A 19541-nucleotide genomic window follows, 5' to 3' on the forward strand; every position below is an offset into this window, starting at 1 on the left:
AGTACTCCGATGAGCCTTCAGTCCCAGCGGCGGGGTGGACAGAGGTTAAACACGCCCCGCTCGCCCAGTTCTCCCAGTATTCCCAGTAATCCAGTGGATCTCCAAGCCCTCCGTTCCCTGGTGGGGGGGGACAAGGTGTGAAGGCCGAGCCCGGTGCTCCCAGTTCTCCCAGTATTCCCAGCATTCCAACGGGATTTCAAACCCTCAGCGTAGCGGGAGGAGTGAGCCCAGTGTTCCCAGTATTCCCAGTATTCCCAGTGATCCCAGTGTTCCACTGAGCCCTCAAGCTCTCGGCACAGTGACACTGGGGACAAACAGAGCGCTCCCAGCGCTCCCAGCGCTCCCAGTATCCCACGAGCCCACAGCCCCCCAGCGCAGCGTGGGGGGCGCCAGGGCTGAACCCACCTTTTCCCTCGCCCCCGGCCCCATTTCCCACCGCATTCCCCAAAAATCCCCCGAGCAGCAGCGGGAGCTCCCCCTCCCCCGGGTGCCACATTGGCCGTGTCCCTCCCGCTCCGCTGCCGAGCTCCCGGCCCCGGGACGGGCGGGGATTTTTTTGGCGTGTAATTACACCCTCCCCAAATTGCACGGTAGGTTGTGGATCATTGTCCAGGAGCTTTTGCTTTTTCCAACCAACGTGGCTCCTTCAAATGTGGAAACGGCCGTGGAGCCGTGCCAGGGGGGGAGCGCGGGGAGCGAGAGGAGCGAGGGGAAGGAAGGGAAAAGAGGGAAAGAAAGGGCTAAAAACACAAAGTGAGCGGGTTTGGGGGAGGGCTTTGGGGTGCCTGTGGTTCTTGGAGGGGCTTCGGGCTTGGGGTCCCTCAGGGGATGCTCTTGGGGACCGTCCAAGGGATGCTCTGGAGATTGGTGGCCTTGCACCGTGCCAGGGTTTGGTCCCGCTGGGGGGGTCCCCGATGGGAGCCGTGGGTGGGTTTTGGGGTGCCCCAGCTGCGGCATGGCTGTTTTTTGGGGGGGGGGGTGGCAGGGCCCTGGTGCAGCTCCCGGCGTCGCGTGGCACCGGGGTCCCCGAAGCGCCACGTGCCACATCGCCCGCCCCCACCCACCCAGCCCCACAGACACCTCCGAGTGTGCAGAACCCCCCCCCAAAAAATCACAACCCCCGCAAAAACCCGCACCCCAAAACCCCCCTGACCCCAATCCCAGCCGGCCCGGCCCCCGGCCCCGCTGCGGAGCACACGCGTGTGCCCGGCCCGTGTGTGCGTGTGCCCGGCCGTGTTTGCGTGTGCACGGCCACACGGCCCGGGTGGGGGGGGGGTGGGTGGGGGGGTCAGGGGGTGCCCCCCGACTCGCTGGGTGCCTCTGATTGGCCGAGGGGGCCGTCCAAAATCCGCTGCTCGCGCCGGGTCCCACCTCTCCGCGGCGGCGCATCGTATAAAAGGGCCGGCGGAGAAGTGGGCAAAGGGCAGTAGGAAGTTTCTGCTGGGGTCTGGATTTGGAGCTCCAGGGTTGGATCGGCCCCGTATGACCCCAAGCTAAGAACAAAAGAGACCCCAAAGAGTCTACATGTCTAATATTTAGACATGTTCAGCTTTGTGGATTCTCGGTCACTGCTGTTGATAGCAGCGACTGTCCTACTCGCCCGCGGGCAAGGAGAGGAAGACAGTGAGTAGTGGGCGCTGGGTGATGCTGCTCACCCCGGCGGGACGCGGCTGTGGGGTGGGATCGGCTCCCGCGGCACCGGCGACGCCCGGCCCGGCTGCCCCGGGGTGGGCAAGGAGGAACTCGGGGTGGGCGTGCGGAGCGGAGAGGGGAATTAGGGGCAAAGTAGGGAAATGAGGGGAAAATTGCAAAAAAAAAAAACAAAAAAAAAAAAAACCCAGAAGAGAATAGGACTGAGGGGATTTGGGGTTAGGGGAAAAGGGGTTTAGGGGGCTGTGGGGGTGAGGAGTCGGGGCGCCCTGCCAAGAGCGGGGAGGGAAGGAAGGGTGGAGAGGAGCCGGCGGGGAAGGAGGGAGCCGGGACGAAGGGGAGGAGGAGGAGGAGGCCGGGAAGGGAAAGGAAAGGGGGGAAAGAGCGCGGGAGAGAGAAGAGGGGGGAGAGGAGGGAGAGGGGGGGCCCAGCCCCGGGATCTGCGAAAGCCATCAGGAAAGAATTAGAAAAGTCTCGGATGATTCATAAGCAAAATGTTTCGGCAGCCGGGGGAGCGGGGGCTGCCAGCGGCGCGGGCCGGGGGCACGGCTGGGGTCACCCCCCCATGCCACGCCACGGCCCCCGTGCCCCGCTGCCACCTGCGCCAGGGGGACACGGGGGGACCACGGGCCCGGAGCCCATCGCTTTTTGCCCAATTTTGTCCTTTTTTGGGGGATTTTTGGGGTGTTTTTCTTAAATGCCTTTTCAATTATTATTGTCATTTATTATTACTATTATTATTATTATTATTATGCATTTTGCACTGACAATGCCCATCCCGCATTTCCCCTTCTCCATTTCCCATTCCCCATTCTCCGTCCTGCGTTTCCCATTCTGCATTTTGCCTTTCCCATTCCCATTCTGCCCCTTTTTTTTTTCCTTTTTCCCAGAAGAATTTTGCATTTTCCATTTGCCTTTTTTAAACACATTTTTTCTTTTTTTTCCTCCCTTTTTTTTTTTTTTCTTTGCCCTTTTTTTTACCCCCCTTTTTTTTTTTTTTACTTCTTTTGCCTTTTTATTTTTTGGAGGGGCGAGGGGAGTGTTTCCATGAGCTGGCTCAGCCCCTCTCTCCCCTTCCCCACGCCAGGACCCTTCCCCACCGTGGGGCCACCGCCGGGCCTGGCCGCTCGCCCTGCCCTCCCCTCCCTCCCCACGCAGCCCCCGCCCGCCTCCGCTCTCTGGCGTCCCGTTCCCGCTCCCATCTGGCCCGATCCAGCCCCATCCCTGGATCCAATTTCAGCCCAGACTCCGGGGCCCGCCCGTCCCGTCCCATCCCGTCCTTCCCCGCCAGCCCGCGGCTGTCGCGTCCCCCACGGATTCCGGGGACCCCCCCCTTGCCTCGGGGGGGTGTTTGAGTTGGCCCCGGCCGGCCCGAGCGAGCGGCTGCGGGGATTTTTTGTTTAAATTCCAGCCGGTGTGGGAAGAGTTTATTGTGGAGTTTTTTTGGTTTTTTTTTTCCCGTGTCACCGCGCTGCGCTGATGAGAACCAGATGAAGGAAAGGGAGAAGCGCTGCGGGAGCGGGGAGGGGGTGAGGGGAGGGGGGGGGGGAGCCCGCCGGGCTCCGGTCCGCCCCTCCTGACGCTGCCGCCCGCCCCGTCCCAGTCCAAACCGGGAGCTGCATCCAGGATGGGCTCACGTACAACGACAAGGACGTGTGGAAACCAGAACCGTGCCAGATCTGCGTCTGCGACAGCGGCAACATCCTGTGCGACGAGGTGATCTGCGAGGACACCTCCGACTGCCCCAACGCCGAGATCCCCTTCGGAGAGTGCTGCCCCATCTGTCCCGACACCGACGGTACCGCGACATCCCCTCGGAGGGGTCCCACCCCCCCCTCGCGGGGACCGGCGGGCTCCGCGCCCCCCTCCCCCGGGGTGCCTGGGTGTGGGGTGGGTGATGCTGCGCTGCTCTGAACCCCCTTTTTATCCCCCCACAGCCTCCCCTGCCTACCCAGAAAGTGCTGGAGTAGAGGTAAGGGCCCCCCAAAACGCAGCCCCCGCTAATTTCAACCCCGCCCCCCGTTTTTGGAGCCCCCCCCTTTTCTAACCTGTTCTGTCTCTGCTCCACAGGGTCCTAAAGGAGACACCGGCCCCAAAGGAGACAGGGTGGGTGCGCCCCCCCCCCTCAGAGCCCCCTGCTCTGCAGAGACCCCCATCCTGCTGGGGCCCACCCCAATCCCACAGGGGGACACCCCAATCCCACTGGGCTCATCCCAATCCTGCTGGAGCTCACCCCAGTCCCACTGGGGTCACCCCAATCCCGCTGGGGTCACCCCAATCCCCAACTGGGGCTCACCCCAATCCCCAACTGGGGCTCATCCCAATCCCCAACTGGGGTTCACCCCAATCCAACAGGGGTCACCCCAATCCCGCTGGGGGACACCCCAATCCTGCTGGGGTCACCCCAATCCTGCTGGGGTCACCCCAATCCTCAACTGGGGCTCACCCCAATCCCCAACTGGGGCTCACCCCAATCCCCAGCTGGGGTCACCCCAATCCCACTGGGGACATCCCAATCCCGCTGGGGTCACCCCAATCCCACAGGGCCTCACCCCTCTCTTCTCTCCCCAGGGACTCCCCGGCCCCCCCGGCAGAGATGGAATCCCCGGACAGCCCGGACTCCCGGGACCCCCAGGCCCTCCCGGCCCCCCAGGCCTCGGCGGAGTGAGTGTGGGGGGGTCCCTGGTGGCGCAGCCCCCCGGGGGTCCCTGCCCCGCTCACCCCCCGCTCTCCCTCCCCGCAGAACTTCGCTCCCCAGATGTCCTACGGCTACGACGAGAAGGCCGGAGGCATGGCCGTGCCCGGGCCCATGGTGAGCCCGGGGGCACGGGGGGACACCAGGGGTACTGGGGGACACCAGGGGCACAGGGGGCATGGGGGGCACAGGGGGCATGGGGGGCACAGAGGGACACCAGGGACACAGGGGGCACGGTGGGCACAGAGGGCATGGGGGGCACAGGGGGACACCAGGGGCACAGGGGGACACCGGGGGTACAGGGGGCATGGGGGTCACAGGGGGCATGGGGGGCACAGAGGGACACCAGGGGCATAGGGGGCATGGGGGGCACAGGGGGACACCAGGGGCACAGGGGGACACCAGGGGCTCAGGGGGACACCAGGGGCACAGGGGGAAGCTGGGCGAGGGGACAGGACAGGAGTGGTCCCTGTGCCGGTGACGTCACTGAGCACCAGGACGTGGCAGGGGTGTTGGGGATGGGGACAGGGATGGGGTGACAACAGAGACAGGGAATGCGCAGGGACTGGGGCAGGGACAGAGTCGGGGACAGGTTGGTGATGGGGACAGGGATGGGGTGACAATGGGGACAAGGAATGGGTGGAGGTGGGAACAGAGATGGGGACACGGTGTTGGGGTGGCAGTGGGGACAGGCAATGGGGACAATAACATGGGGCGATGGGGGCATGGCAATAGGGGCAGGGATGGGGTGGCAGTGGGGACAGGCAATGGTTGGTGTTGGGGACAAGGAATGGAGCGGGTGGGGTGGCAATGGGGACAGCGAGTGGGGGACAGGGAGGGGCTGGCTTTGGGACAGTGATGGGGTGGAGGTGAGGACAGCAGGGGGAGGGTGGTGGGGACAGGGACAGGGTGACAAGGCACCCACTGATGACACTTTCTGCTCTCCCCAGGGCCCAGCTGGTCCCCGTGGTCTCCCCGGCCCTCCCGGTGCTCCCGTGAGTGTCACCTCTTCCTGTCTGTTTGGGTTTGGGGACAAACAGCCCCTCTGGGTGGTGGGGGGACAGGTCAGAGGGTGTCACACCCTTCCTGACAGCTACAGAAGCACGTGGGGACAAAGTCCTCGTGCCACCACACGGGGGGACACCGCCACTGCCACGGGGGGATCCAGGCCCAAGCTCCTCATTTTCTGACCCATTTTTTTACGCTTTATTTTTTCTCCACAGGGTCCTCAAGGTTTCCAAGGTCCCCCTGGTGAACCTGGAGAGCCTGGTGCTTCTGTGAGTGCTGTCGCCTGCCGATGTCCCCTGGGTTTGGGGACACTGCTGCTGCTCCCAGCCCTGGCTGTGGCCACACTGTCCCTGCTCTGGGATCCACGGCAGTGGGGCTGCCAGGGCCTGGCACTGCCCGGGGCGGGTGGCAGGGTGACAGGGGGCAGCTGTCACCTCAACACCCTCACCCCTGCCCTCCCTCTCTCCTAGGGTCCCATGGGCCCCCGAGGTCCCGCTGGCCCCCCTGGCAAGAACGGAGATGACGTAAGTGGCCCGCCCGTGGGGTCCCCCCAACTTTGGGGCCTGGTGGCCCTGCCAGCCCCCCAAGGCGAGCAGGAGCCGCCTGGCGTGGGGACATGCCACCAAGGCCGTGTCCTTGTCCTCAGGGTGAAGCTGGCAAGCCTGGCCGCCCCGGAGAGCGGGGTCCCCCCGGCCCCCAGGTAAGACACACGAGGGGACACCCCCAGCTGTCCCCCCCCCTCGGGGACAGGGCACTCTGGTGTGGGGACAGCCCCCCCAGCGCCCCCGTCACCACCTCCCGTTTCCCCCAGGGCGCTCGAGGTCTCCCCGGAACCGCCGGCCTGCCAGGCATGAAGGGACACAGAGTGAGTCCCCCCTCCCGTGCTGGTGACACTCGGGGGACGAGGGACCCCTGACCTCCCCCAGGGCCCCCTCCTGACCCCCCCACCCCTTCTCTCTCCTGCCCCCAGGGTTTCAGTGGTCTGGATGGTGCCAAGGGTGAGCCTGGACCTGCTGGCCCCAAGGTGAGGAGTGGTGGCAGTGCCACCGCTGCCCCAGCAATGTCACCGCTGTCCCCTCCTCCCTGCAGAGCAGGTCCCTCATGGTGTCCTTCCTCCTTAGGGAGAGCCCGGCAGCCCCGGAGAGAACGGAGCTCCTGGGCAGATGGTGAGTGCTGGACCCGGGGGTGCGGGGGGGTTCTGGGCAAGAGGGGACAAGGATGGGGGGTGACACCCGGAGGGGACCCAGCTCCTCCTCAGGGATCCGCCAGGGAATGGGGTGGGAGGGGTTGAACCCCTTGGGAACGTCACCGTGGGCAGCAGTGGGGGGCACAGGGATGGGAGGAGGCTCAGAAAGGGGGAAGTGTCCATCCAGGTGACCCAAATGTGTCCTAAACGTGTCCTGTCCCCTCCCCAGGGTCCTCGTGGTCTTCCTGGTGAGAGAGGCCGTCCCGGCCCATCTGGCCCCGCTGTGAGTATTTGGGATGGGCGGGGCTGAGATCCCTGCCCGGGCACGGGGGACTGTGCCACCCGTGGGGGTCACCTGTGCCACCCGTGGGCGTCACTCACGCTGTCCCCTCTCCCGCAGGGCGCTCGTGGCAATGACGGTGCTCCCGGCGCTGCCGGTCCCCCCGTGAGTACCCCCGACCCCCTGCACCCTCCTGGGGAGGGAGATCCCATCCCGGCTGCCCCCATGGGGAGCCCTGGCTGGTAGCCAGGGGGGCTCTGCTGCCTGGGGATCCCCCCGTGCCAGCTGCGGGCCGGGATCCCCGCTCTGAGCCGTGCCCTCTGTCCCATTTAGGGTCCAACTGGTCCCGCTGGTCCCCCCGGCTTCCCCGGTGCCGCTGGTGCTAAGGTAGGGCCTGCCTGGCTCTGCGGGGCTGGGAGGGGCTGGGGGGCACTGGGAGCGCGGGCTGGGGGAGCGCTGGGTGGGGAAGGGGTCCCCGAGGCCGGAGAACCCAGGCTGGCACTGCCTGGGACGGTGGCACTCGTGGGGACGTCCCCAGCGTGTCCTGGACGCCTGTCCCGGCTGTGCCACCACGGGGAGGAGCCGCAGGTGGAACCAGCCCTGCGGGGGTCAGGGCAGCCCCGGCGCTCACGGCTCTTCCTCCTCCTCCTCTTCCTCCCCAGGGTGAGACAGGTCCCCAGGGAGCTCGTGGCAGCGAAGGTCCCCAAGGTGCTCGCGGTGAGCCCGGTCCCCCCGGCCCTGCTGGCGCTGCCGGTCCTGCTGTAAGTGACATCCGAAGGCTCCCTGTCCTTTGGCCTCGCGTCCTGCCAGCCCCGCCGTGACCCTCCTCTTCCTCCTTCTCTCCGCAGGGCAACCCCGGTGCTGACGGCCAACCCGGTGCCAAGGGCGCGACCGTGAGTGTCCCTCGCGTCCCCCCCGGCCGCGGCAGGAAGGGCTGTGCCTCTTCCTCACGGCCTCCTGTGCCTCTTGCAGGGCGCTCCTGGCATCGCTGGCGCTCCCGGCTTCCCCGGTGCCCGCGGTCCCTCCGGACCCCAGGGTCCCAGCGGCGCCCCCGGCCCCAAGGGGAACACCGTGAGTACCCCCGGGCTCCTCCAGCTGCCTCTTCCCGGCCTGGGAGCCTTTCCTCCCGCCTGGAGGTGCCTCCCGAGGTGTCCCACGGTCCCTGCAGCCCTGCCAGGGCAGGGTGGTGCAGGGGGTGGCAGATGCCGCGCCCTGGTCCCTCTGAGAGCTCATCGGGCGTGACTCGGGGGTCCCTCTGCTCCTCAATCCGCCGTTGAACCTTTTCTCTCTTCTCTCCCCTCCAGGGTGAGCCCGGTGCTCCAGGCAACAAGGGTGACACCGGTGCCAAAGGCGAACCCGTGAGTGACCCCCGCGACGTGTCCCTGGGGGCGCGGCCCCTGCTGGCTCCGGCCCCTCCCGGGGGTCCTCATCCCTGCTGCTCCTTCCCCAGGGTCCCGCTGGTGTCCAAGGCCCCCCCGGCCCCGCTGGAGAAGAAGGCAAGAGAGGAGCCCGTGGTGAGCCCGGCCCCGCCGGGCTGCCCGGCCCCGCTGGCGAACGTGTGAGTAGCAGCGTCCCTGTCCCCACCCTCGCCATGTCCCTGTCCCCACCCCTGCCATGTCCCTGTCCCTGTCCCCATCCCCGCCCTCCCCCCCATCCCCCCATGTCCAGCGGCTGAACCTCCTGCGTGTTTGGGGACCCCGTGGCGACATCCCCGGCCCCTTCAGGCTGCTCCCACTGGTGGCCATGTCCCGCTCTGGCACACGCCTCCCCTGCAGCCCCGAGGTCCCCCCGTGTCCCCACACTGACCCTGCCGTGTCCCCCTCAGGGTGCTCCTGGCAGCCGCGGTTTCCCTGGCGCCGATGGCATCGCCGGTCCCAAGGTGGGTGCCCGCGTCCGTCTGCGGGAGAAAGTCGCGTCAGCGGGGCGCTGGGGACTCTGGCCGCTGTCACCTGTGCCCACTCAGTGGCCACAGCGGCGCCGAGTGGCTGCCACCCGCGGGGACACGGCTCTGTGCCCGTCCCCCGGTGCTGTCCTGCAGCTGGGTCACCCCTGTCCCCCCTTCCCAGGGTCCCCCCGGCGAGCGCGGCTCCCCCGGCCCCGTTGGCCCCAAAGGATCTCCTGGTGAAGCTGGACGCCCCGGGGAACCCGGACTCCCCGGTGCCAAGGTGAGCGGGCGCGGTGACACGGTGACACGGTGACGCGGTGACACGGTGACGCGGTGACACGGAGCCGCATCAGCACGGCCACGGGGCTGTCGTGTGCCGGCGGAGGAGCCGCTTTCCAGGACGCTCCCGTTCTCTGGAGCATCCCCTGGAAGTGCTGAGCTCCTGACCCCCCCTCCCGCTGCCTCGCAGGGTCTGACTGGAAGCCCCGGGAGCCCCGGTCCCGACGGCAAGACCGGCCCCCCTGTAAGTTGTCCCCGCTGATGTCCCCTCCTCCCCTGGCTCGCCACGGGCCCGGCTAACGAGGCGCTGGCTCCCCCCGACAGGGTCCCGCTGGTCAAGACGGGCGGCCCGGCCCCCCCGGCCCCCCCGGAGCCAGAGGCCAGGCCGGCGTGATGGGATTCCCCGGTCCCAAAGGTGCTGCGGTGAGTGCCACCCCCGGGGCCGCTGCCGCACCCTGCTCCCCGAGGGACGCGCCCGGGACCTGTCCCGCGTCCCCGCTGCGTCACGGGCTCATCCCGCTCTGGTTTTAGGGCGAACCCGGCAAACCTGGCGAGAGAGGAGCTCCCGGTCCCCCCGGCGCCGTGGTGAGTGTGGGGTGGGGCACAGACAGCCCTGGGCGGGGGATGACAAGGGACCCCGGTGTGAGGTGACAAAGAGGGTCACCGTGCTGTGGGGTGACCGGGAGGGTGACAGGGAGGGTGATAGGGAGCATCACCCCAGCGTGGGGTGGCGGGGAGGGCCACCGCGATGGGTGCGAATGGGGTGGGAATGGGGTGCGAATGGAGTGTCAATGGGGTGCGAATGGGGTGCGAACGCAGGGTCAGGGGGCCGAGGCAGCCAGGGAAGGCTCCCGGCCCGAGGCCGCAGCGGGATGAGGTGTTTGGGATCCCGTCCCGGTGGCTACCGGCGGAGCTGGAGCGGGGACAGCGGCGGTGACGTGGCCGCGGGCAGCTCGCCGCGGTGTCTCCCGGCCTTCGAAGGATCCCGTGGCCGTGTCCAGGCCCACGCCCAGCTCGGGGTGGGGGGGGGGGCACAGAGCCCTGCGGGGGCTGCTCTGAGCACCCTCCTCTCCCTCCTCCCCAGGGCCCTGCTGGCAAAGATGGTGAAACCGGTGCCCAAGGTCCGCCCGGCCCCACCGTGAGTATCCCCCCGGCCCGCGGCCACCCACGGCCACGCCCGGCCACCGGACAAGGGTCTCGGGAGCCACCTGCCCCCCTCCATGCCTGTCCTGTGTCCCCCAGGGTCCCGCTGGAGAAAGAGGTGAACAAGGTCCCGCTGGTGCTCCTGGCTTCCAGGTGAGGAGTGTCCCCTTCCCCGGCAGGGGACAAAGCACCCGGAGCGTGGGTGACATTGCCCTTGTCCCCTCCGTGGTGGCTCACGGCTCCTCTTCTTCCTCCCCAGGGTCTGCCCGGCCCCGCTGGCCCCCCTGGCGAGGCTGGCAAGCCCGGTGAGCAGGTGAGTGTGGGCACTGGGGACCCTCCTGTCCCCTCCCCGTCACCCCTCTCCTGGTCACAGCGGGGGCTGCTGCTGGGGTCCCCCCAGAGCACCCCCAGGTGGGGGAGCAGTGGGAATCCCAGCCCTGCCCAGGGAATGAGGGACCCCTGGGGGCACCCCGGGGTCCCCTCTGCCCTTCCCCAGTGCCACCCGTTCCCCTCTGACTTGTCACCCTCTCCCTCCTGCTCAGGGTGTCCCCGGAGACGCCGGAGCCCCCGGTCCCGCCGGTGCCAGGGTAAGCTGAACCCCCCCCATCTCCCCTCAATTCTGGGCACCCCAAATTGCCCCACAGTGCCTGACAGGCCCTGTGCTGCCTCCCCTCCCCAGGGTGAGAGAGGATTCCCTGGAGAACGCGGTGTCCAAGGTCCCCCCGGTCCCCAAGGTCCTCGTGGTGCTAACGGTGCTCCCGGTAACGATGGTGCTAAGGTAGGTGCCAGGCTGGGCATGGGAGGGGGACCGTGCCCAGCTTGTGGGGCACAGCCGTGAGCGTGGCTGGGTTTGGCCTCACCCCCTGAGGCTGGGGTGGATTTGCTGTGCCGGGATCTCACTAATCCCTGCTTTCCCTCTTTGCCAGGGCGATGCTGGTGCTCCCGGAGCCCCCGGGAACCAGGGCCCCCCCGGTCTGCAGGGTATGCCCGGAGAGCGTGGTGCTGCCGGCCTGCCAGGCGCCAAGGGTGACAGAGTACGTGTCCCCACGCCCCTCGTGTCCCCAGAACCCTGCTGTCCCCTTTGGTAGCCTACTTGCCATCATCCTTGTGCCCCCTCAGCACCCCCTCGGGGCTGGGTGTGCCCCAAGCTGAGGCCGGCGGGCAGGGGATGCTCTGTGTCACCTCTGTCCCCATCCCTTGGGGACAATCCCTTGCTGAGAGCCCAGCTCTTGTGAGGAGGAGGAGGAGGAGGATGGTCCCAGCCCGTCCCAGGGAGGATGAAGAACCACAGATGTCTCGGTGCACCCCCCAAGGGACCTGTCCCTGTAACCCACCCTTGTGTCCCTCCCTCAGGGTGACCCCGGTCCCAAAGGTGCTGATGGCGCTCCTGGCAAGGACGGTCTCCGAGGCCTGACCGGTCCCATCGGCCCCCCCGGCCCTGCTGGTGCTCCTGGTGACAAGGTGGGGACATCCGGCAGGGACAGACGTGTCCAGGCAGTCACCGCCACCTCCTCGCCACAGCCCTGATCCCTTTTTTTCCTGATTTCCTCCCCTTTTCCAGGGTGAAGCCGGTCCCCCCGGTCCTGCTGGTCCCACTGGCGCCCGTGGTGCTCCCGTAAGTGTCCCCCACCCTCGGTGATGGCCCTGCCATGGGTGGCCACTCCTTGGTGGCCGTGGTGGCCGTCCCCTGCTTGTCTCACGCCGTTCCCTCCCATCTCTCTTCTCCAGGGTGACCGCGGCGAGCCCGGCCCTCCCGGTCCTGCTGGATTTGCTGGCCCCCCCGTAAGTGCGACGGGCTGGCCCCCCCCACACCCGGGGGTCCGCTCCCGCCCCCCAGGGCGGCTCTGAGCCCCCCGGGCTCACGCCGGCCCCGTGTCCCGCAGGGCGCTGACGGCCAGCCTGGTGCTAAAGGTGAAACTGGGGATGCTGGAGCCAAGGGTGACGCCGGTCCCCCCGGCCCTGCTGGCCCCACTGGTGCTCCTGGACCTGCTGTAAGTGCCCCCCTCAGCCCCCCCGCTGCCCGGGCTTGCAGCGCCACACCGCAGCTCACCCCTCTCCTCCTCCTCTTCCTCCTCTTCCTCCTGCCCAGGGTGCTGTTGGTGCTCCCGGTCCCAAAGGTGCTCGTGGCAGCGCTGGACCCCCTGTAAGTACCGGTCTTGTGGGGAAGGGGCGCCTGGGGGAGTCTGGGGGCGCCCCTGGGCGGGAACAACCCCGAGGTGCTTTAACTCTGCCTCTGCTCCCCCCACACCGTGGGGCACCTCCGGCCCTGCGCCCCCAAAACCGTCTGGGGATGGAGTGGGGTGGCCTCATCCCAGCAGGGCATAGGGCAGAGGGAAAACGGGGGTTGCCTTTACACCCCCCAAATCAGCCCCCCAGGTGGGCGCTTTCCTCCTGACCACCAGCCCCGGGGTTCCCTGCGGCGACTCCGATTGTCCCCTGGACCTTCGGATCCAACCCCACTGACGCAGCTCTCCTCCCTCGCAGGGTGCTACTGGTTTCCCTGGTGCTGCTGGAAGAGTTGGACCCCCCGGCCCCTCTGTGAGTACCCCTGGGGGGGGAGATGTGGGGGGGCTGGTGCTGGGGACACGGGACAGGAGGCGCTGGGCACCGTCCAGGTGCTGAGCGTGGCCGCCCTGTCCCACCTGGCACCGGGACACCCCTGGCCGCCCTTCAGCTGGCAGCGGGAGGGGTCCCGGCCTGACGGCATCGCTTCCCCCCCCCCACCCCGCGCAGGGCAACATCGGCCTCCCCGGCCCGCCCGGCCCCAGCGGGAAGGAAGGTGGCAAAGGACCCCGCGGTGAGACCGGCCCCGCTGGCCGCCCCGGAGAGCCGGGACCCGCCGGTCCCCCCGGCCCCCCCGGCGAGAAAGGAGCCCCCGGCGCTGACGGCCCCATCGTGAGTCCCGGACCCCTCTGCTCGTCACCGCCTCTCGCTGTCCCCTCCGAGGCGAGCGTGGCGCCCGCCGCTGCCCCGCCCTGAGGTGCCGTTTGTCCCCGCAGGGCGCTCCCGGCACGCCCGGACCCCAAGGTATCGCCGGCCAGCGCGGTGTCGTTGGTCTCCCCGGCCAGAGAGGCGAGCGAGGCTTCCCTGGGCTGCCCGGCCCCTCCGTGAGTACCGGGGGGCTCCCGGCAACCGAAGGCTCTGTCACCCCCCCGGGGTGGCTGTCCCACGGTGTCTGAGCCCCCGTTGTGTCCCCCCGCAGGGTGAACCCGGCAAACAAGGTCCCTCCGGCTCCCCCGGCGAGCGCGGCCCCCCCGGCCCCATGGGCCCCCCCGGCCTGGCCGGACCCCCCGGAGAAGCCGGACGCGAGGTGAGCCCGTGGCCACCATCGGCGCTGCGGAGCACGGACCCCCTGTGCTGAGGACTCAGGGCACTGATGGGCACTGCCCGTGGGGGGCTGTGAGACCCCCCGTGACCCCCCCCCCCACCCCTAACGAGGGTCTCTGCTCCCCGTAGGGCGCTCCCGGTGCTGAAGGTGCCCCCGGCCGTGACGGTGCTGCTGGTCCCAAGGTGAGTGGGCTCTGAGGGGGGTGCAGGAGGGGTGATGGGGTTGTGCTGGCCCGCACTGACCTCTTTTCTTCCTCCTCCTCCTCCTCCTCCTCACAGGGCGATCGTGGTGAGACCGGCCCCGCCGGCCCCCCTGGTGCTCCCGGTGCCCCCGGTGCCCCCGGCCCCGTCGGCCCTGCTGGCAAGAACGGAGATCGTGGTGAGACCGTAAGTGATGCTCTGCCCAGAGCCCCCCTTGCACCCCCCGGCCCGGGGACACCGGGAAGGGCCCGGTTCTGGGGCCTGGCCCCGGGCTCAGCTCCTGCTGCTGGAAGGAGCTTCCCCAGGAAGCCAGAGGTGCCACCACCCTGCAAAGGGCGACCTCAGAGGTGCCACCACCCCGCTCGGGGGTCCCTGAGCGCCTCAGGGTGGTTCTGCCCCAAGCCAGCAGCAGCAGGAGGTGCAGGATGCTCTAACCTGTCCCCTTCTCTCCTGTCCCAGGGTCCCCAAGGTCCCGCTGGCCCCCCTGGTCCTGCTGGTGCTCGTGGTCCTGCTGTAAGTGACGTTCTGCTCTGTCCTCCTCGGTGCCTCTGTGTCCCCACAGGCGTGGGGACAGTGACCGGCCAGGATGCCGCTCAACTCATCTTCCTCCTCCTCCTCCTCCTCCTGCTGCAGGGTCCCCAAGGTCCCCGTGGTGACAAAGGTGAAACCGGTGAACAGGGTGACAGAGGCATGAAGGGTCACAGAGGCTTCTCCGGTCTCCAGGGCCCACCCGGTCCTCCCGTAAGTCCCGCGGGGTGACGGTGGCCCCGGGCGCTGCCGCCCGTCCAGGAGGCAGCGCGAGCTGCTGATGTCACCTCTGATGTCGCCTCTTCTTCCTCCTCGACTGTCACAGGGCTCTCCTGGTGAACAAGGTCCTTCTGGTGCTTCTGGCCCCGCCGGTCCCCGAGTGAGTCCCGGGACGAGCTGCGACATCCGGCCACGGCCGTGGCACCGCAGGGGGGGCGGGGGGCCCCCACCGCCAGCGGGATCCCCGCGGGGTCCTGACTCGGGGCTGGAGGCTCTGCCGGGGCCGCACGGCCGCGCTCACGCTTTTCTCCCGTCCCGCAGGGTCCTCCCGGCTCCGCTGGTGCTGCTGGCAAGGACGGTCTGAACGGGCTGCCCGGCCCCATCGGCCCCCCCGGCCCCCGCGGCCGCACCGGCGACGTCGGTCCCGTCGTACGTGCCGACCCTTCCGCCCTCCCAGAGCCGCCCGCCTTCAGCGCCCGCTCCTCCGTCACCATCCTCCTCCTCTCCCCACGCAGGGTCCCCCCGGCCCCCCCGGGCCCCCCGGTCCTCCCGGCCCTCCGAGCGGCGGCTTCGACTTCAGCTTCCTGCCCCAGCCGCCCCAGGAGAAGGCGCACGACGGCGGCCGCTACTACCGGGCCGATGACGCCAACGTGATGCGCGACCGCGACCTGGAGGTGGACACCACCCTCAAGAGCCTGAGCCAGCAGATCGAGAACATCCGCAGCCCCGAGGGCACCCGCAAGAACCCCGCCCGCACCTGCCGCGACCTGAAGATGTGCCACGGCGACTGGAAGAGCGGTCGGTGTCCCCCCGGTCCCCGCCGGCCCCTCGCGGCTGTCACCCCGTCTCTGTCCCCTCTGCTGCTCCTCACCTCTGTCCTTCTTCCACCTCCCGGTGCATCCGCACCGCCCCTCGTCTGTCCTGTCTCTCCTGTCTGCCTTCCCCTCCATCCTCCATCCCCCTCCCGTCCCTCCCTCCCGTCCCTCTCCTGTTTGCTCCCCTTCTTCTTCCTCTTTTCCTGCTCCACGCTCCACCTCCATCTCCCTCCTTTGCCTTCCTCACCTCCCTCCTCATCTCCCACGGCTGCTCCTCGCCTTCCTCCTTCCTCCCCTCACCCTCAACTTGTCCCAGCCTTCATCTCCCAGTCCCTGGCCCTCACTCATCCCTCCATCCTCTGCTCCTCAGCTCCATTCTCCAACCCCTGGGGCTGTTCCTCACCCTCATCCTTCATCCCTCCTGGCTCTTCCTCACCTGTTCCGTCCTGGATTCTCCTTTCCTCCATCCCCTGGGGCTGCTCCTCACCTGTTCCATCCCCTGGGGCTTCTCCTCACCTGTCCCATCCCTCTGGCTGCTCCTCACCTGTTCCATCCCTCTGGCTTCTCCTCACCTGTTCCATCCCTCTGGCTTCTCCTCACCTGTTCCATCCCTCTGGCTTCTCCTCACCTGTTCCATCCCCTGGGGCTGCTCCTCACCTGTTCCATCCCTCTGGCTGCTCCTCACCTGTTCCATCCCTCTGGCTTCTCCTCACCTGTTCCATCCCCTGGGGCTTCTCCTCACCTGTTCCATCCCTCTGGCTTCTCCTCACCTGTTCCATCCCTCTGGCTGTTCCTCACCTGTCCCATCCCTCTGGCTGCTCCTCAGCTCCACTCTCCATCCCCTGAGGCTGTTCCTCACCTTCATCCTCCATCCCTGCAGGCTGATCCTCCCTTCCACGCCCCTGGCTGTCCCTCCCCTTTTCCCTCCTGGCTGTCCCTCCCCTCCAACCTCCTTCCCCCTCTCCTGACCCTGTCCCTGTCCCCTCAGGCGAGTACTGGATCGACCCCAACCAAGGCTGCAACCTGGACGCCATCAAGGTCTTCTGCAACATGGAGACGGGCGAGACGTGCGTGTACCCGACGCAGGCGTCCATCGCCCGCAAGAACTGGTACCTCAGCAAGAACCCCAAGGAGAAGAAACACGTCTGGTTCGGCGAGACCATGAGCGACGGCTTCCAGGTGGGCGCGGGGGGCCACCAGTGGAGGGGGTGGGGGGCGAGGGGACGGGGGGCGGCCGGAGCGGTGATGTGACCGACGTCCCCTGGCGCAGTTCGAGTACGGCGGCGAGGGCTCCGACCCGGCCGACGTTGCCATCCAGCTGACCTTCCTGCGCCTCATGGCCACCGAGGCCGCCCAGAACGTCACCTACCACTGCAAGAACAGCGTGGCCTACATGGACCAGGCCAGCGGCAACCTGAAGAAGGCCCTGCTGCTGCAGGGCGCCAACGAGATCGAGATCCGCGCCGAGGGCAACAGCCGCTTCACCTACGGCGTCACCGAGGACGGCTGCACGGTGCGTGCCGGGGCGCGGTGGGAGCGGGGGACCCCCGTTGGGGACGGGGGGGTGACCGTGGTGTCCCCGCAGAGTCACACGGGCGCCTGGGGCAAGACAGTCATCGAGTACAAGACGACGAAGACCTCGCGCCTGCCCATCATCGATTTGGCTCCTATGGACGTCGGCGCTCCGGACCAGGAATTCGGCATCGACATCGGCCCCGTCTGCTTCTTGTAACCCCGGATGCCCCACGCGTGACAGGAGAGAGTAATAATAATGATAAAAAAATTAATAATAATAATAAAAAAAAAAAAAACACCAAAAAAAAACCAGCCAAAAAAAAAAAACAAAAAAAAAAAAAAAAAAAAAAGGAGAAAATTTCACATGGACTTGAATTTGTGTCGGTTTCTATCCAGCGTCTCTAAAACAACTCCGGTTGCGTTGCCGTAAGAGGAAAAAACCTCAAAAACCCTCCCAAAACAAAAAAAAAAACCAAAACCGCATTCAACCCCCCCGAAAAATATTAAAAACAAACCAAATAAATGACTTTTTCAAACAAAATCACCAGGAAGTGGGTTCGCTTGCTTGCCCCCCCTCATTCCTCAGCCCCAGAGATGGCAAAGCTCAGCTCCCCAGAGGGTCCCCGAGCCCCCCGGGACCCCCAGGCCCCCTCCCCACCAGCCCCTTCGCTTCTTGCATCTCATTAGAATTTCAATTTTTGCTGCGAGGAAGATCTCGAACTCCTGGCTATAATTTGCTTTTTCTCCCTTGTTCTCCCTCTTTCCCTCCCCTCTCCCCCTTATTTTTTATTTGGATAATGCTGATTTTGAGTTCTCTCGATTTCCTTTTGTTCTGGTTATTTTTTATCATGATTTTTTTTTGTTGTCGTTGTTGTTGTTCTGTTCGCTGTTTGTTGTTCATTTTATTTTCATTCAGGCAGCAAAACCAATTCACTCCCAAGCCGCGGAGCAGCTCCGGCCCTGCGCTGACGCCCCTGTCCGGATGGCTACCTCACCACTCTCGGGGTGTTTCATCGTCTTTTTGAGTCTGAATTTTGGGGTTCTTTTTGGTTTTTTTTTAGCTTCGTTTGGAGCTTTTCAGCCGTGCCGGGACTTTCCTGCCAGGTTCAGAGCAAAGGTGCTAATTTCCCCCCCCCATCATGTTCCCCCCCTTTTTTCTCTTTGGTTGCTCTGTTGTTCTCTTATTTTGATTTTCCTTTGGAGGTTTTCTTTCCCTCAGGATTTTTATCCTGGGTTTTTTGTTGTTGTTTTGGGTTTTTTTAATTATTATTTTTAAATATTCTCTTTAATTTTGGCCCCGGAACACCCAACCCCGGGACCGCCTGGTGCTACAACCTCCAAAGAGGTCTCAGCTTGGTCTGTTCTAATCCCCCTCTATTTTACGGTTTATTTCCCTCCTTTTTTCTTCTTTTTTTTTTTTTTTTTTTGCTGCTCAGCTCCCCGCTCGGGAATTTTCCAAAGGTGCTATTCCCCCCCCCCCCACTACCCCCAGCTCCACCACCCCACGAGCAAATCCCGCAAAGCGAGAGGCATCAAATCCCAAGGGGAAAAGGAATAAATCGATTTTCCAGGTCGAGCAGGTGGAACTTCAGCTCCGCTCTCATCTTCCAGCAGCTTTTTCTCCCTCCCTCCATCCCCGCATCCTCCCCGGGCACGGAGGGCCACGAACCCACTCCCTTTGCCGGGCCCAGCTCCCGGCGGATGCTCCGGCTTTCCCCCGGTTTTGTACCTAGTTTGTATAATGTATTATAATAATTAATTAATTAATTAAGTAATTAATAATTTTAAAGTGGTTTGGGGGTTTTCTTCTTTTCTATTCTTTTTTTTTTTTTTTTTTTTTTTTTTTTCTAAATGGATATATTTTTTTTTTTTTTTTAATTTTTCCTGACTGCTGAAATAAAGGCATGTGAAATGATCCAACCAACCTCGGGCTGCTCTGCGCCGCTCTCGGGGGGCTCGGGGGGGTCCTGGCTGGGCGATGTTGGGAATTCCTCGTCCCTGATCCCGCTCTCATCCTGGCCGATCCCGTTCTGCTCCCGGCGACTTCTGTGCTGCTCTCCCTGCCCGTCCTCCTCCTCCTCCTCCTCCTCCTCCTCCTGTCCCAGCCCCCCCATCCCGGGATGAGGGGGGGAGGAAGGAAGGGGAGGGGGCTGGGATGGGCTGGGGGCGCAGAGCCGCTGGGAACCCCCAATGGGAGGGGTCTGGGGGGGGTCTGTGCCCCCAAATGGGGAGGGGGGTTGGAGTGGAGGAAGGGCTGGGGGGCAGCCGCTGCCAGGCTGGGGAAACTGGGGGGGGGGGGGGGGCTCAGCTCAGAGCGACCCCCGAAAGGGAGAGCTGGGGAGGGGGGGGCACAAAGACACGCCCCAAAATTGGGGCAGAGGGGTGAGGGGCTGGCCCGGTGTGGGGGTGCCCCACGACGAGCCCCCCACTCCGCGCCCCTCACTGGTGACCGCCCGCGGGTGTCGGGGATGGGGAGGGGGGGGCTGTGCCCTGTCTGTGCCCCCTCCCCATGGCGGGGGGCACGCGGGGACCCCCCAGCCCCGGGGCCAGCAGCGCCGGCGCTGTCCCGCTCCATCAATGGCTGCCCTTGTTCTGCGGGGCCCCCGCGCTTCCCTCTCCCCCAGCTGGCGCCGCCCCGGCCGGGGGGGCTCTCAAAGAGCCTCTTTCTTCCGCGGGGCTGGGCCGGGGGCACCCCCGGGGGCGGGGAGGGGTCCTGGGGGTGCCGGCCGGGATGGATGGCCGGCTCTGAGCGGAGCGCGCCGAGCCCTCGGGGGCTCCGGGTGGGACCCAGGCGGACACGGACAGCCAGG

At 66.2% G+C, this 19541-nt stretch overlaps 1 protein-coding gene across 1 annotated transcript; it reads left to right on the top strand.

Annotated features, from left to right (window-relative positions):
* Nucleotides 1-1469: 1469 nt before the first annotated feature.
* On the top strand, nt 1470-18655 carry COL1A1 (collagen type I alpha 1 chain). The gene is made up of 51 exons (XM_054000090.1): nt 1470-1623; nt 3254-3448; nt 3588-3622; nt 3721-3756; nt 4222-4314; nt 4394-4462; nt 5296-5340; nt 5569-5622; nt 5824-5877; nt 6000-6053; nt 6165-6218; nt 6324-6377; nt 6475-6519; nt 6769-6822; nt 6940-6984; nt 7153-7206; nt 7482-7580; nt 7668-7712; nt 7792-7890; nt 8124-8177; nt 8270-8377; nt 8645-8698; nt 8886-8984; nt 9174-9227; nt 9308-9406; nt 9515-9568; nt 10068-10121; nt 10226-10279; nt 10386-10439; nt 10669-10713; nt 10806-10904; nt 11053-11160; nt 11480-11587; nt 11688-11741; nt 11855-11908; nt 12010-12117; nt 12216-12269; nt 12611-12664; nt 12860-13021; nt 13126-13233; nt 13329-13436; nt 13583-13636; nt 13733-13840; nt 14114-14167; nt 14288-14395; nt 14508-14561; nt 14723-14830; nt 14917-15199; nt 16205-16395; nt 16487-16729; nt 16802-18655. Exons 1-51 carry the CDS (start codon nt 1542-1544, stop codon nt 16946-16948), a joined length of 4362 nt encoding a protein of 1453 aa, XP_053856065.1. The 5' UTR covers nt 1470-1541; the 3' UTR covers nt 16949-18655.
* The last annotated feature ends 886 nt before the right edge of the window (nt 18656-19541 follow it).

The sequence above is a fragment of the Vidua macroura genome, chromosome 27 (genome assembly GCF_024509145.1).
Source record: "Vidua macroura isolate BioBank_ID:100142 chromosome 27, ASM2450914v1, whole genome shotgun sequence".
Taxonomy (NCBI): domain Eukaryota; kingdom Metazoa; phylum Chordata; class Aves; order Passeriformes; family Viduidae; genus Vidua; species Vidua macroura.

Coding starts and splice junctions, on each gene's coding strand:
- COL1A1 (XM_054000090.1), top strand. CDS start 1,542: ATGTTCAGCTTTGTGGATTCTCGGTCACTGCTGTTGATAGCAGCGACT. Junction 4,315..4,393: donor GCCCCCCAGGCCTCGGCGGA/GTGAGTGTGGGG, acceptor CCCTCCCCGCAG/AACTTCGCTCCCCAGATGTC. Junction 5,878..5,999: donor CTGGCAAGAACGGAGATGAC/GTAAGTGGCCCG, acceptor CCTTGTCCTCAG/GGTGAAGCTGGCAAGCCTGG.